This window comes from Monodelphis domestica, chromosome 4 (assembly GCF_027887165.1).
Source record: "Monodelphis domestica isolate mMonDom1 chromosome 4, mMonDom1.pri, whole genome shotgun sequence".
NCBI lineage: Eukaryota > Metazoa > Chordata > Mammalia > Didelphimorphia > Didelphidae > Monodelphis > Monodelphis domestica.
This window is the reverse complement of record NC_077230.1, coordinates 191,632,437-191,648,999: the sequence shown is the minus strand read 5'-3', so window position 1 is coordinate 191,648,999 and position 16,563 is coordinate 191,632,437. Positions and strand designations below refer to the sequence as shown.

General features: G+C 38.1%; 1 protein-coding gene across 20 annotated transcripts in view; it reads left to right on the top strand.

Annotated features, from left to right (window-relative positions):
- The window catches only part of TTN (titin), a 327,039-nt gene that overhangs the window by 28,351 nt on the left and 282,125 nt on the right, over window positions 1-16,563 (top strand). For all 20 annotated transcript variants that reach the window (XM_056794077.1, XM_056794076.1, XM_056794075.1 and 17 more), the window contains exons 11-22: window positions 491-628; window positions 1,254-1,391; window positions 1,852-1,989; window positions 2,505-2,639; window positions 6,481-6,774; window positions 6,873-6,998; window positions 11,212-11,493; window positions 12,144-12,209; window positions 13,226-13,484; window positions 13,789-13,855; window positions 14,269-14,484; window positions 15,122-15,264. In XM_056794077.1, coding sequence (XP_056650055.1) covers window positions 491-628; window positions 1,254-1,391; window positions 1,852-1,989; window positions 2,505-2,639; window positions 6,481-6,774; window positions 6,873-6,998; window positions 11,212-11,493; window positions 12,144-12,209; window positions 13,226-13,484; window positions 13,789-13,855; window positions 14,269-14,484; window positions 15,122-15,264 — 2,002 coding nt within the window. The remainder of the gene's footprint in view (window positions 1-490; window positions 629-1,253; window positions 1,392-1,851; window positions 1,990-2,504; window positions 2,640-6,480; window positions 6,775-6,872; window positions 6,999-11,211; window positions 11,494-12,143; window positions 12,210-13,225; window positions 13,485-13,788; window positions 13,856-14,268; window positions 14,485-15,121; window positions 15,265-16,563) is intronic.

Sequence of the window (16,563 nt, the reverse complement as noted above, 5' to 3'; positions counted from 1 at the left end):
GACTTTGTAATCAGCAAAAAATCCTAGTTGCTCTCCACCAAAAAAAGTGGTTGCCATTTTGCTACTAATGACTACTCATCTGAAGCTTCCACTATGACTGTGACCACTTATCAGGAGCCTAGAACTGGGTGGTATTTAGAGAGCCAGAAGTTGATAACATTCGTACACCTGCTCCATAGGGTTGTTGTTAGTTCTGCTACATAAACATGATCTTATGAGTCTTAAAAACCCAAAGCATGTACATGAAAGCTTTCTCACTGGGAATTATAGAATTCTATAATATAACAATATTATATACATACATGTATTCTAGTAATATAATTATATAATATCAACCTAATTTGAGCATTGGGCATTGGGCACAGGGAGTGTTGAGTATATTCTTCTTCGTCGTCTACCCGTCCTCTTTTTTTGCTTATTCTGCCCTGGCATTTTGACATTTTATGTGGGGCTCATGAACTTCAGCTTTTGATTTTACTCAAATAATCAGATGAGAAAGGAAGCCGAGAGCACTTCGGTAGCTATGGTGGTAGCCGCCTCTGACAAACTCAAAGAACAAGAAACAGAGCTGAGAACTAGAGAAGAACTTGTCACAATACAGGAACAAATGCACATAACTCATGGAGAGGTGAATACTGCTGCATCCACAGATGTGAAATTCACAGTAGCATGCAAATTCTACATTCTCATCTCCTGTCTTCATCATTACTTCACCCTACTGGATCAGAAATTTTCTAAGTCACTTTTCCCCTCTTACTAGTCTTCACAGCCATTTCCATTTCTAAACATCACCAAGATTTCATTTTGAGTGATTACTAACACTTTGTCATACTTTGAATTTTTAAATCTTCCTATTGAAGCATCTAAGACTATAAGAAATAAAAAGCCAGAAATATTTCTCATTGTCATTTTACTGAATTAATTCCATAGAATAAAATCTGGACTCTATGGAATTAGTAGTGTTGTGATTTAAAATCTTGTAAGATACTGTAATTCTTACCTGAGACATTGTAGATTTCAATAGATCCACAGTCTTTCAATACACTTGCCACTGCACATAATGTGGATGATCAAGCAATTTTACTGCAGTGAGGTGTTATTGAAACACTGTCATGGAAATGTTCTTGAATAGGAAGAAATTCCCATCATCTTTTCCATAATAACCTTTCACTCTTTTTTCTTATGTTGATGTTCTCAGAGACCCAATGGAATTTAACTCTTTCCCTACTCCCTTTTTTTGCTTTAATGTTTAGATAAGAAAAGAAACTAGGAAAACAGTGGTACCTAAAGTAATAGTTGCTACTCCTAGAGTCAAAGAACAAGACACTATATCAAGAACTAGAGAAGTAATCGCTACTAAGCAAGAACAATTGCACATAACTCAAGAAAAGGTGAATACAGACATACTGAATGTGAAATTAACTTGTGCAACTTACTCTTCTAGTAACTTATTATTTACTCATAAATCTAAGAATCAATCTGTATTTTCCTTTCTGAAACTAAAGCTAAAATTGCTAAAAAGTTTGAACTACCATTATTTCCCTTGCCTATTTGGTTTTCATTCATTATTAACCTGCTTAGTATTCCTTCTTTCATTTGCATGAAGGCTAGGATTTAAAAATATAATTTATAATGTAAATCACAATACAAAGATTCTGATTTATTCCAGCTAATATTTAAGTATTATGATTCCCAATAATATTAATAATAATATATCTTTTTAAGTGGAAGTTAATCACCCCTTCCTTAGTAACTCTATATCCTTGCATCTTGTATCCTTGCCTCTGAAATGATTCCATGTTTGTTTGGAACCATGTGGAGCTCAAATCTTTATTTTACTATAACAATCAGATGAGAAAAGAAGCTGAGAAACTTGCTCAATCCACAATAGCAGTTGCAGCTGCTAAGGCCAAAGGTCAAGAAACAACACTGAGAAGTAAAGAAGGAATGGCCATCAGACATGAACAATTTCATGTTACTCATGAAAAGGTGATGGTGACTCATCAGTGTGAAATCTCCTGTTCTTAACACTTCACTGCCAGTCATTATGAAAGGAACTATTAACACACTCTCTTTTTTGAAACATAATTTTTCAGCAACTACTGAACCAGGATATTTGTTCTTTTGTTAATATTACTACATATTCCTCTTCCCTCTTAATTTATTATTCATTTTCACTTTATGTGATTAACAAACATGTCTTTTAGGTTTAGAAATTGACTTTTGCATGCAGATTGATTTTAAGAGAATCTTTCTAAATAAAACATGGTGCTGTAAATTAGTAGTGAATAAGTGGGCACATCCACTTTTTGTAAATGGATTTATGTTTTGTGTGTGTGTGTGTGTGTGTGCGCGCGTGCACCATGAATCCCAGATATTACCTCGTACCAAGAAAAATGAGTAGATTTAATCTTCTCTCTCCATATTTGTGTTTAATCCAATTATAAATATTTTTCCTTATAATCCTGTGAACCATTCATCTTTATCTTTACTGTAATAATCAGATGAGAAAAGAAGCTGAGAAAACCACAGTGCCTACTGTAGTAGTTGCTACCACTAAATCCAAACAGGATGCAATTTCAAGAACTAGAGAAGGAATTTCTACCAAACAAGAGCAAGTACAAATAACCCATGAAAAGGTGACTATAGCTGTTTGCACATATGAGACTTTCCTCCATTAATCTCTTCCCTTTATAGCCATCTTTCATTCTAAACCACAATAAATTTCTCTTAACATTCCATTTTCTTCCTTCACAGTAATCTGTTTTTTAAAAATTAGCAATGATGTTTGAAATTAACTTTTTAAAAATTTGTTAGTATTTTCTTTACATGTTTGCTGTTTTCTTTCACTAACTTGCATCTTACTGTCCATCTTATTTACTTTTTTTCTGACATTGTATTTTAAAGAGAAACTTTTTAAAAAATTTTATCATTGGGGACAGCTGGATGGCTCAGTGGATTGAGAGTCAGGCCTAGAGATGGGAGGTCCTAGGTTCAAATCTGGCCTCAGACACTTCCCAGCTGTGTGACCTTGGGCAAGTCACTTGACCCCCATTGCCTAGCCCTTACCACTCTTCTGCCTTGGAGCCTATACACAGTATTGACTCCACGACGGAAGGTAAGGGTTTAAAAAAAAAAGGGGGTGTTTTTTTTTTAAAAAGAACGTTATCATTACATGAATATATTGTTCTGTGATAAAACACTTACTTTATGCATGATCATCATTCCGATAGGACATTCCAACAAGGGCAAACTGTAAATTTAACTTCCATAAAATCCTTAAAAGAGCCATGTAAAAACAACTCTTTATTTTTGTCAAAAAAAATTAGCTAAAGATGGATGCTGAGAAGATTTCTTCTTTACCAAAAGTAGTAATCACCACCATCAAAGGCACGGGGCCAAGTATGATTTCAACAACTAGAGAAGGTTTTGCTGCCATGCAAGAACAAATCCATCTTTTTCATGATGAGGTGAAAACTGATGCTATGGAAATGCAAAGCATTGTTTCATCATCCTTCATCCATCACTTTAACAACTCATCCAATATTGTCTGTGTATGGTTGATCCATCTGATTGCTTAGTTACCCATCACAATTCTAGACATGATTACACTCAGTGAAGTCTCCAGCTGGTAGATACTTGGCATTTCTAGTGGTGAAAAAGCAGTTTGTGTCACTCCTTCTTTGTGTCCACTAAATGAATTCACAACATTTCATATTTGTTAATTGGAATCTGCTTGAATAGTTCTCTCACTTCAGAACCTTCTTTTAATTTCAAAATATTCTTCCACTTGCCTCAGTTAAAAAAAATCTCAATATTTATAAACATATTTTCACCAATTTGAGTGCTGAAATACTATATGTTAAATAAAACAACCTACCAGAAAAATGTAAACATCTACTAAAGAAACTATCCTCATGCAAACTATTGCTTAATAGGCACATTTACATACCAAATATATTATGATTTTTTGCCAAATGACTAAGGTTTGGAATCTATGAGGAACTTAATGAATAAGATTCTCCTGTGATCTATATTTTTCTTTCCTTTTAATGCCCTATTTTTAAATTGAGACTATGAGTTTATTCTTAACCTCTTGGAGCCTATAATCTAGAAAGTCTATAATCTAATCTATAAAATAGAAGATTAGAGAGGGAGTTTCGAGGATTAAATAGAGAGCCTTCACTGAAATCAGGAAGATGTATTCAAGTCTTTCTTCTGGCACATAATAACCCTACACATGGACAAGTCATTTAACTTTTCAGTGACCCAGGACAAATTATTACTGATCTAAGCTCTGTAAATAGAGATTGTTTCATTCTTTCTACTTTTATATCCAATACCTGACACAGTGCCAGGTGCACAGTAGACACTTGATAAATATTTATTGTTAGATGAATCATTCATCATTTGGAGAAGGCATTTCCATACTAGAAATCGCTCATATGAATGAATAACAGTTTAAGCCCTCTTCCCCCAAATTCTGATAGTAGTACTTCCTCTATCCTATCTTGCTGAGTTATCAGGACAAAATTTTAAAAAATAGCTTGAATACTATAATGTACAATACAAAAAAGATATAAAATGCCTCATTGATATGATTGAAAAACAAACAAACAAACAAACCCCAAAGAAACCCAAAAATGCTTCATGTGTCAATTAAGACTGCAGCCTAAAATGCAATAAAATGTGATGGAGCCAAATCATAGGAATTTTTTCCTTTAAGATGCAAATTCAAATTGAAGGAACTATTTGCAATTGTCTGACACAGATATGCAGTTGTTTCAGGGGAGAAAGCTAAAATCCTCATATTTATCTATATTTTAAATTGTTTGGAATGTTATTTTAAAGAGATTAAGATGACCCTTTGAAAACTAAATACTCCATTACATCTATATTACAATGAAATAAAATGTACCTTGTTGTACCACTAAATGAACATAATTCTATCACTGGGACAGTTAGGTGGTGCAGTGGATAGAGTCCCTGACCTAGAATTAGGAAGATCTGAATTCAAATATGACCTCAGACTCTTACTAGCTGTGTGATCTGGGCAAGTCACTTAACCTTTTTTTGCTTCAGTTCCTCATCTGTAAAATGGTGACACACTAGGGAAGGAATTGACAGACCACTCCAGTATCTTTGCTAAGAAAACCCCATGAACAAACTCCACGTGGTCATGTAGAGTCAGACACCCTTGAATGAATAAAAATCAACTATATCACTGTAGCCAGCACACAAGTATGCCTGGAATTGTCAAAACATCTAATTTAAAAAAAATGTGGTACATGAGTCAGTTTTGTACAGGTGCTCTTCTTCTGTTTGGACCTCTTTGGTAATCTGGTGAAACCCATGGACTCTTTCTCAGAATGCTGTTTTAAAATACATAAAAAGAAATATATAGGATTACCAAGGAAACCAATTCATTTAAATTCCAGCTATCAACATGCTTATAAAAATAAATTCAAGGGCCACAAGTTTAAAACCTCCTGGTTTACAAGATTTTTTAAAAGAGCATCTTCTACACCCATTATTTCTCCATTCATAACCTTTTTCAAACATGAGAAAATAACCCCATATGGCATTTCCACCTGTGCTATTGGCTAACAGTGTTCTGAATCTTGAAAACAGTGAAAAGGAAGTGTCCACCAGCGGGAAAGGACATGTTCTTCCTCCCAACTTGAAAACACTTTCCTTTTCATTGGTGAAAAAAATCTGCATTTTCATTGGTGTCTTTAATAGAGATATCCAAACATCTGAAGAGATTTTCCTTGTGGGGAATCACAAATGTATTCATGCATTCAATGTGCATTCATGAGCCATCATGTTATCTAATATTTGCATGCAAAACACACATGGCTGTATTGACTCTGGCTTCTCTGAACATGAAGATATTACTTTGAGAGTGTATTTTTATGAACATAGTGACTCTGCTCACACAAAACCAAATGATCAATGTAGGATAATAATCATAATATCAGTGTAAAGAAACACCACAAAAAAAGCCAGGGCCCAGAGTTGCTATTATATGGGGTGAGAAGGGTGGGTAGGGGTAGGTAGTGCATGTCTACATATTTTATATTTACATACATTATATGCCAAATTTACTCAATAATCTTTCATCTTCCCCAAATTGTCTAGACACATCCTTTTTTGTCCCGTGCTTTTGCTTCCAATTTTATGTATCTCATTATTTCATGATTAAAGTCTTTGCATGTTGAGTGCATCTAAATACATATGCACAATTAAGGAAGTATTAAGTGAACAAATGCATTACTAGTTTTGTATCTCTAGCTCTATTGTACATTTTATGTAATGTAAATGGATTGTCTGCCTCTGAATGTCATCTCTAAAAAAGGAAGACAAATGAGTGTATGTTTGTATTTGCATTTCTTTGGGACTGTAAACCAGGAGGAAAATGTTTCCCCAAGGCTTGACTTGGTCATTGCCAAACCTGAACTTTGGATGTGTTATCTCTAGGTGGGAGTTGGGAAAAAGGCCGAAGCGGTGGCCACAGTTGTTGCTGCAGTCGATCAAGCCCGAGTGAGAGAGCCCAGAGAGCCCGGGCATTTCGAAGAATCCTATGGGCAACAGACGACTTTGGAGTATGGCTACAAAGAGCAGATCTCGGCCAGCAGAGTCACCGAGCATCCCCAGCGCCCAGCTTCGGAACCTCACGTTGTCCCTAAAGCAGTTAAGCCCGCAGTGGTCCAAGTGCCTTCTGAAACACACATCTCCGCAACAGATCAGATGGGAATGCACATATCATCACAGGTTAGATCCCAGCTCCCGCTCTTTTCTCCCTCTTGCCCTGCAAACGTCAGGGACTTTCCTCTTTGTGTGAATACTCACCAAGCTTTGTTTCCCTGCAGATCAAGAAAACGTCAGACCTCACGACCGAAAGATTAGTCCATGTGGAACACACACGTCCTCGCACAGCGAGTCCTCACTTTACTGTTTCAAAAATTTCTGTTCCCAAAACAGAACACGGACACGAGGTAAATGGTGGGAGAAAACTTCATCAGTAGATTTCTAGGCCATGGGAGGCCAAGAACTAAAGTATTTGATTAACTGTGGTTTCCTCTTATCCATGGGGCTCTTCAGAAGCTCCCAGTGTCAGTCAGTTAATTAAAAATAAGCACCAACCCCATGCCAGGGACTGTGCTAGGTGCGGGAATACAAAGATAAAACGGAGACAGCCACTATCCTCCTTGTACATACGGATGTATGGACAGAATCAGTACCAGGCCTGGATCGTGGGCCAGGGTTCAGGGATCTTCTGTCCAGTGGTGTCCGTGGTGGGATGGCTTAACCTATGAAGAGCGTATGTGGCCTCACTGCGTAATCCAGAGCCTGTAGTAAAGTAGCCTCCTTGGGAAGCCATCGAAATGCCCCTAACGCCCCACGGAGGCCCCCAAGCTTTCTCTCAGGCCAAGCACCAAACACTTTTGGCAGACTCCCATGTGTGCTGTTTTACTAAAAGGCTAATAATATGTTCATGTTGCTCACTGCTGCTGACACTATCAGTTGTTTTTGAGGAATTTTAATTTAATATACATACACACATATGTTTGCAAACATATATACTGTGTGTGTGTTTGTTCTGACGATTTTAAAGGAGGGACATCATTAAAAGAAACCTTTCCAAAATGGAAAATGCACATAAGCCGTTCTTTATATATGCCAAATCTCTGTGTTTTTGTGAATAGGAATGAGTTACACTTACACAGTATATGTGTTTATACTTGAATGATCCCCAATACATAGATAATTGGCTGTTCCCATTCAGTGAATTAGATTATAGTTTCCCTTTCCAAGGTACTTCACTTTAGATGGACATAAATCATAGATTGAAGGTGTTACTAAAATGAATTTAATTCAGTCGATGGGATTTAAATCTATAACTTTATGACCCTGGGCAAGTCATTGAACTTTCCAATTCTCTAATTGTCATTTGAATGTGTTTGCATTGATAAATGGAGTGATACATGCACACCCCCACACACAGAGGCAACTAGGTGGCATAGTGGATGAAGTGCTGGGTCCAGAGTCAGGAAATCTGAGTTCAAATCTGGCTGCAGACACCTATTAGCTGTGTGACCCTGGGCAAGTCACTTCACTCTCTTGACATCAGTTTCTCATCTGTAAAATGAGCTGGAGAAGGAAATGGCTAGCCCTTCTAGGATCTTTTCCAAGAAAACTCCTTGGAGACAGAACTGGTGTGTTAGAGTCTGTGGGATCATAAAGAGCTGGCATGACTAAATAACAACACCATGCAGATGCGTGCACACATGTGTGCATGTATTATCTCCCCTCATAGAATGTTAAGATCCTTGAGTCCTTGAGATCCTTAAGTCCTTGAGATCATGGGCTGTGTATTTTTGCCTCAGCCTTCCCAATATCTCACATGTTGCCTGCATTTGTCAGGTACTTAATAAATCTTTATTGACTGTGCTCTACACTGATGCAATAACAAATAGAGACCATTCCAGCACATCTATGTACCCTTAAAACAGCACATTTTCATTTAAAATATGGAGTTGACTGCATTCAAAGGTGAATGTGACACACATGTTTAGAGTCGGTATGGCATATTAGATCAAAATTCGTTCGAGCTGGGTTCAAATCTTACCTTCCTCTAATTTCAGATGTGTGATCCGAGGCAAGTCATTTGATCTCTATGTAGCTTGAGAAACACCTTTAAACATATTTCAAAGTCCTAGACTTCATGGGTAAAAGTATTTCCTATAACTAGCATACTCCACATACCCCACACTGAGGAAATCATATATCCTTCCAGAATGACACATCCAAATTTAAAAATGAATCTCTTGATTCCACTAGAAATCCATGTTCATCATTTTAGCCTGACACAGATACTTCCTGTGACATAGGGCCCATATTTCACTTAACCTGTGTCAGCTTCAGGCTTTTCATCTATAAAATGAGTATACCATATCTATTCCATAGAATAAGAAAAAATGTGTAAAACAGCTTACAGTTCTTAAAACATTCTATGAATATGTTTTTTCGTGTTACACATAGATACAATTTTAATAACTGACACTGTAAATATTAGCAATTTCCCCCCTACTTTGTATTTTTCTTCTTTTTTTTTGTGAAAATGACTTGTAAGTAACTGACATTTCTGGCACTTTTAAAATGATGGGGACAAACAGTGATCTTTGAAAAGCCCTTCAAGCCTTATTATTCTATCATTTCATTAATGCATCTTCAAGGTTCTATGAAGTAGGGCATTAAAAAAAACAAACAAACCTCGTAGCATAGGTCAAAAGACTTATTTTCACCTAAATTAGCCAAATATCCAAATGATTGGCATTTGAAGATCTAAAGAACCCACATTCTTTCTCTGAAGTATGATTTGATTAATTTGAACTTCTCACTATTTCTGGTCAGGATGTTTCTAAGAACCTAAAAACTTGAAAGAAATCATGCATTTTCCAAAGAAAAATTCTTAGAAATAGAATTTCAGTCTACTGTGTTTTACAACACCAGTTAAGCATATATTATTTTTGGTATGGCATCTAACTCTCTGGTGGGACCAGTAAATCACTATGTCAGTAATTATAATCCAGACATTAGAGTAGTTATAAAATTTTTTTTTCTAAATATATCCAATTTCATCTTCACAAAAGTTAGACTTATTGTCACTCTCAGAATACGTTCTTCCAAAAGCCCTTCTTTGAAATATATCCATGGGTTTAATAGCTTCTTGGTTCTGAATATCATTCTGTGACATATTAAAATATGGTATTCATGGGGGCAGCTGGGGGGCTCAGTGAATTGAGAGGCCCAGAGACAGGAGGTCCTGGGTTCAAATCTGGCCCCAGACACTTCCCAGCTGTGTGACCCTGGGTTAAGTCACTTAACCCCCATTGCCTAGCCCTTACCACTCTTCTGTCTTAGAACCAATTAAAACCCAGTATTAATTCTAAGATGGAAGGTAAGGGTTTATAAAATATATAAATATGGTATTCATGAAGATGATTAAGTGATAATTTGCAAATAAGTCTTAGCTGGTAGAGTCCATTTAAAATAAGAGCAATAAAACAAACTTTCTTAATTTAATTCAACAAGAAAGATATTTCAGAAATTACCTTTGAGAGTCTGGAAAGATTGATCTGACCTTAATAAAGAGGAGGTGTAGTAGAATAGGTATGGAGTCGAAGGCCAGATATTTCTGAGCTTCTGTGCCAGCCCCATTACTTACTCGCTGTTCTCTGAACTTCAGTCTCCTTATGATTAACATGGAGATTAAACTATTTGCAGAATGATACTCGAATCTCCCCTGTAGGGTTGTTTGGGGCATTGCATGAGAGAAGGTCCACAAATGTGCTCTTTCAGTTGGACAGTGGCCTACGGATGGGAGGCCCTCTGATTATGGACTTGGCTACGGATGTCGCACTGATGATGAGAAAACCTCTACACATTTGGACTGACAAAAAGAGAGCCAGGCCACACAAATGACATGCCATCACTAAGCCTATTAAGAGTCAGGCCGGCTAGCGAACAACGTGCTAGAGTTGTGTTTAGGAAGCCGTTCAGTCATTTTCTTGGTCGCGTCTGACTCTGCGACCCTATTGGGGGTTTCTTTGGAAGGCTGCTGGAGCAGTCTGCCATTTCCTTCTGCAGCTCATTTTACAGATGAGAAACTGTGTAAGTAGAGTTCAGGGACTTGCCCAGGACTCATAGCTAGTACATGTCTAAGGCCAGTTTTGAACTCGGGAAGATGAGTCTTCCTGGCTTTGGGCTGGACACTGTCTCTATCAGCTGGCTGTCAGGCAGTCTCTGACGTGAGGTAACCTTGGTCAGGTTCACCAGCTCCCTAGGACACATGTTCTAAAACAAGGTCTGTAAACAGGATGGCCCAAAGGCCAAAGCTGGCCCTATCCCCCTTACATTTGTATCTGTGAGCGAAGAATGATATTTACATTTTTAATACAATAATATTTGAATTTAAAATGTAAAAACAATCCTAGCTTAAAGCTGTTCAAAAGCAGGCAGCAGGCCAGGCCAAATTTGTCCCTGCTTGAAAACATAGAGTTGCTATTTCCATCATTTGATGGAGAAAGTTCTCCATATTGATACAATTGTAGCTTATTCTTAACCCAGTTGTACTAGGAAAAGTGTGTATGTTTAAATGGTGACCATGGCCGGCGGTGAGGTGGCTCCTCTTTGGTTCACCTGCAGGTATCGATAGCAGGCAGTGCTATTGCAACCTTACAAAAAGAGCTGTCGACAACCACTTCTGTTCAGAAGATTACCAAACCAGTGAAGGCACCTATGGTCAAGCCAGTGGACACTAGAGTCAGGATGGAGCCCAGCCCGTCTCCACAGTTCCCCTTCGCGGACACGCCTGAGACCTATAAGAGTCGTGCCGGAATTGAAGTGAAGAAGGAGGTGGGGGTGAGCATCACTGGCCGGACGGTGCATGAAGAACAGTATGAAGTACTAAAAGGACGGGAAGCAAAGGTCAGTGTCTCTGGACTTATCCCGCGGCATGCTCCCTAGGCCTTAGGAGGCAGTGTTCTAGGCTGAACGTGGCCGGGACCCGTAGGATCTGAAGGCTGGGCCGGAGTCTGGCTTCAGTTGAAGAGACCTGGCACAAGCTGTCCTCATCTGTAAAATGGGAATGAACATTTAGAAATATTAGATTTACAAACCGTTGTGAAGACGTGCTCTATCAGTGTCACAGGGCTCAATGCATATGTTATTGGGATAGAAAGACATTTTAGATATTAGGAAGATCTAGATTGAAGTTCATCTTCAATAAATTTTTCTTTTAAGTATGGGACCATGAACAAATGCCTCACTTTGTCAGGGCCCCTAGCAAAGTCCACCACCGTAATTACAGCCAAGTTAACTTTATATCAGTGGTGAGCTTCCTGATACTGCCTGATGTCAGAGACTTGGATAAAAATAGATTTTCCTAGTGTTTGTGGAAGATCTCACTTGGCCCACATTCTGTTCATTTGAGAACCACCCGCTTTTAGCAGTCGCTAACTTTTTTCTTGAATGAGGGTTTTGAGGTTCTTCCCCTTTCCCCAGCCAACAGAGGAATTAGTGTCTGCTGTTACCCTTAACTGCCTGTGCATTCTCTAACGTCTCTTTTAATATCTTAGGTAACAGAGACAGCCAGAGTCCCTGTGCCAGCAGAAATTCCCGTAACTCCACCAACATTAGTCTCTGTGAGTAAAAATGGAAACTTTTAGAAGAATGTCGATATTTAAGTCACATTTGGCTCTGTTCTGTTTTCCTTTATTTCCAAACATCTGCAATCTTCTTATGAAGGGGATCATTTGATTCTTTGTATATGTGTCCTCATCACCTAGTGTGCTTCAGAGCTTAATAAATGCTTGGTGGGGGCAGCTGGATCACCCAGTGCACAGAGCATCAACTCTGGAGTAGGGAGGACCTGAGTTCATATGTGATGTAGACACTTTTTAGCTGTGTGACCTTGGGCAAGTCATTTACCTGGATTACCTAGATCTTACCACTCTTCTCTCTTAGAATGAATACCAAGACAGAAGATAAAGGTTTAAAAATAAAAAATAATAAATGTTTGGTGATTGATTGATGAAATACCTTAATTAGCCAGTATATTCAAATACAAAGAGGAGCTTCTAGACAGTAACAGTATCATTCAAGGAGGAAAATAGAAATTCTAGCTCACAAATGACTATATTAATCTATGTCTTTAATGAAAATCCTCTATTAAGTCCACTAAAGACCTGAGTTTAATTCTCAGCTCTGCTACTTCTTAGATAGGCTGCTTGGGGAATAGAGGAGCATGAAAGTCAAAAGTCCAGGTTTTAAATTCTGCCTTTGATACTTGTGACCTTGGAAAGGTCACTTAAGCTAACTTGTTCTTATCTTCCTCCTCTATAAGATGAGGGATTTAGATTAGATGGCACTAAAGGTCTATATTTCAAGTTTATATTCTATCATCTCCAAATAAATTCTGTATCAGACATCATTCTACTCATTATGGTAGGAATTTAGAAACTCATATTCTCAAGAATCCCCTTGAACTAGATTTATTCCAGTCTCAAAATGTATCTTGATACTAGTTTTTCTGAAGTCCTGACCCAGTGGACTCTAGTTTATCCATTTGGAGTCACTACCTTCATTTATGTGCAGTATAGAAATATTCAATTAAGATGATGATGATGATAATAATAATGTTTTCTGGCTTGCTCTCTAGGGTTTAAAGAATATGACAGTCATAGAAGGTGAATCTGTCACTTTGGAGTGCCATATCTCTGGCCACCCATCCCCAACTGTGATGTGGTACAGAGAAGATTACCAAATCGAAAGTTCCATTGATTTCCAGATTACTTTCCAGTCTGGAATTGCTCGTCTGATGATTCGGGAAGCTTTTGCAGAAGATAGTGGGAGGTTTACTTGTACGGCTGTCAATGAGGCTGGAACTGTCAGTACCTCTTGCTATTTAGCTGTACAAGGCAAGTATCCTTATTTTTTTCTAAATCCAACAACCTGTCAAGGATGTCCTTTTCACCCACTCAATACACTTTCTTCCTTTTATCAGTCACTGTCTTCCATTGGAAGGCTTCTGTATCTTTTCTCCATGTTACTTCAAAGACATTGAATACACTTCCTACCATGACCTTGTTACAACCTTTAGAATTAGGGCCCAGTTCCAGGCTGGAGTGTGACAGGAAGCACTGAGCCAGAGTGAGGCAGATGACATGAATGAATTAGAGAAACGTGCTCACCTTCAATAGTGAATTTCTGTCTTTATTATAGTTTCAGAAGAATTTGAAAGCAGAGAAACAACTGCTGTTACTGAGAAAATAACCACCGAAGCAAAACGGTAAAAGTCCTTTCATTTATAAGTTAAAGCAAGGGTTCCCAACCTGGGTTTTGTGTTGCTCTGAGGGATAGAATAAGACTCTCAAGGGGATTCTGGGAATATTTCTGAAGCAACTATATTATTTTATTGGAAATCAATCACTTTATTTTCTTCCTTAAGCACATATGAATGATAAACTCAAGAATTTATTTCCTTTCATATTGAGTGGTGGGTAGAGGAAGGCTAACTGACTGCCCTAAGCATGGAAAATTGTAGAATTTATTTCCTTTCATATTGAATAGTGGGTATAGGAAGATTTACTGAAGGCCAAAAGAGGCTGAGAATTTAGAAGCAACAGCTCATAAATGAATTTGACTCACTATTTTTTCATGGTGGCAAACAAGATGCTAAACTAGTGGAATCTATCTTTTCAGCTTCGTGGAGTCAAAAGATGTGGTGATGGTGGAGACTAGCATCCCAGAGGAACAAGCTGGGCCTGGAGAACCTGCTGCTCCTTTCTTTATTAGAAAACCAGTAGTACAGAAATTGGTTGAAGGTGGGAGTGTTGTTTTTGAGTGCGTGATTGGCGGCAACCCAAAACCCCATGTGTACTGGAAAAAAGCAGGTGTTCCTCTCACCACTGGATACAGGTACTTAGATGACAAAATTATTGTCCCCTAGGTTGTTTTTATGATGTGTAAATGATGCATTCAGAAAAACTAGAATTTACTTATTCACTTGGGCCCTGGGATTAGCTCTCACTCATTTGGTTTTCTCACCAGGTGACCTGTCATGTTTTGTCCTGGAGTATTCTTATACTTTTGCACTAATCCTTGTGTGGAAAAGTTCTTTTTAAGATATATCAAATGTGGATACAAGAAAGATTTCCCCTCAGCTTTGGTTTAAAGTAGAACTTTATACAATAAAAGAAAATGTATTACGGATAGAACATGACATCATCAACTGATCCCATAGCCTTGGAAACATCATAATTCTACATTCTTGGTTCTATTTTGTTTTGTTTTTAGGAAAGATAGGTAAAAGGATATTTTCTTAACATGGACATTTTTATCTCATTTTCTCTTTATTCCTAATATCTGTGTGTTTTTCCTCCATGTTCAAATACATTTGACCATAGTACCCAACTATAATGCTTAACTATCTTTACTTTTCCCCTCTGCTATAGAAACTTTACTTTTTTCAGGTTCATGAGCCATCTTCCCAGGAATAAATACAATATGCTTTCTTATAGAATTGTAATTATGTTTTTAACATTTATCATTAAAGGTACAAAGTAAGTTACAACAAGCAAACTGGTGAATGCAGGCTGGTGATTTCCATGACTTTTGCTGATGATGCAGGCGAATACACTATCGTTATTCGCAACAAGCATGGGGAAACTTCGGAATCAGTCTCCTTACTGGAAGAAGGTAAATGTACATTTGTGTTGTTACCAGGGTATGCATGTAGGAAAGGCACAGCAACATGTAGGTAAACAGCCATGCCTACTTGTTGAAAGAATGCTGGTTTGGGGGTCTTAGATATCACCTCTAAGGAGAAGAGCAGAAAGGGCTAGCAATTGGGGTTAAGTGACTCGCCCAGAGTCACACATCTAAGAAGTGTCTGAGGTCAAATTTGAACCCAGGTCCTCTTGACTCCAGGCCTGACTCTGTCTTCTGTACTACCTGCCCTCAAAAGTATTTCTTAAAAGTGCCTATTGTGCACAGAACACTGTACTAAATTCTGGGACAAAATATAGAGTTTAGAGAAGACACAATTCCTGCCCTCCTTTAGCTTACAGTCTAGTAATCAGATGAGACTCACATGGGTAAGTGTATGCTACTAGCCCATGGACTTGACTCTCCCTGTGCCCATTTGCACAGTATTTGTGCCAGTCAAAAAAGTTAGGTGCCATAATTTCTTTTGATGAACCATATGCACATGGAATGTTGGCATCTTAGATTGCTTCTTAACAGAGAGAAGGGGATAACTTAAGCAGGGTTTCAAGGAGCAGGAGGGCATGGCTCCCACAATTGATTTCAGCACTCCCAAGGTCCTTTCAGACCCTTAGATTTTATAATACTCGGTTAAACATAATTATGGCATATATAAATATATAAATGGATACAATATAAGTGGATGACTTCTATCTTTGCCCAAGCACCCTAATTAGCGAAATACTCTCAAATGCCTTATGAAAGGAATGAAAAGGTGAGCAAGGCATTCTAGGTGGTATGGAGGAATTATCTGAATATTTGATCTGAAGGTACAAGCTTAGTAGGGCTTTAATTGGAGACAGATCAGAGTGATGGTGAGAAACATCCTGAAGATATCAAGAGCTATTGGTCAGGAAGAATGAGTTCTATAAGAATGAGGCATCCAGAGTGATGGGAGAGTAGGCAATTGTGATCAGAAAGGAAATAACAAGGGGGGCAGCTGGGTAGCTCAGTGGATTGAGAACCAAGCCTAGAGACGGGAGGTCCTAGGTTCAAATTTGGCCTCAGCCACTTCCTAGCTGTGTGACCCTGGGCAAGTCACTTGACCCCCATTGCCTAGCCCTTACCACTCTTCTGCCTTGGAGCCAATACACAGTATTGACTCCAAGATGAAAGGTAAGGGTTTAAAAAAAAAGAGATAACAAGGAACCCTGAGAGTGGAATATAATAGAGACATGGGATAGGAAAAGGTAAGAGATAAAGGTAGGAAAGAGCAAGGAGGGCTAGGATATT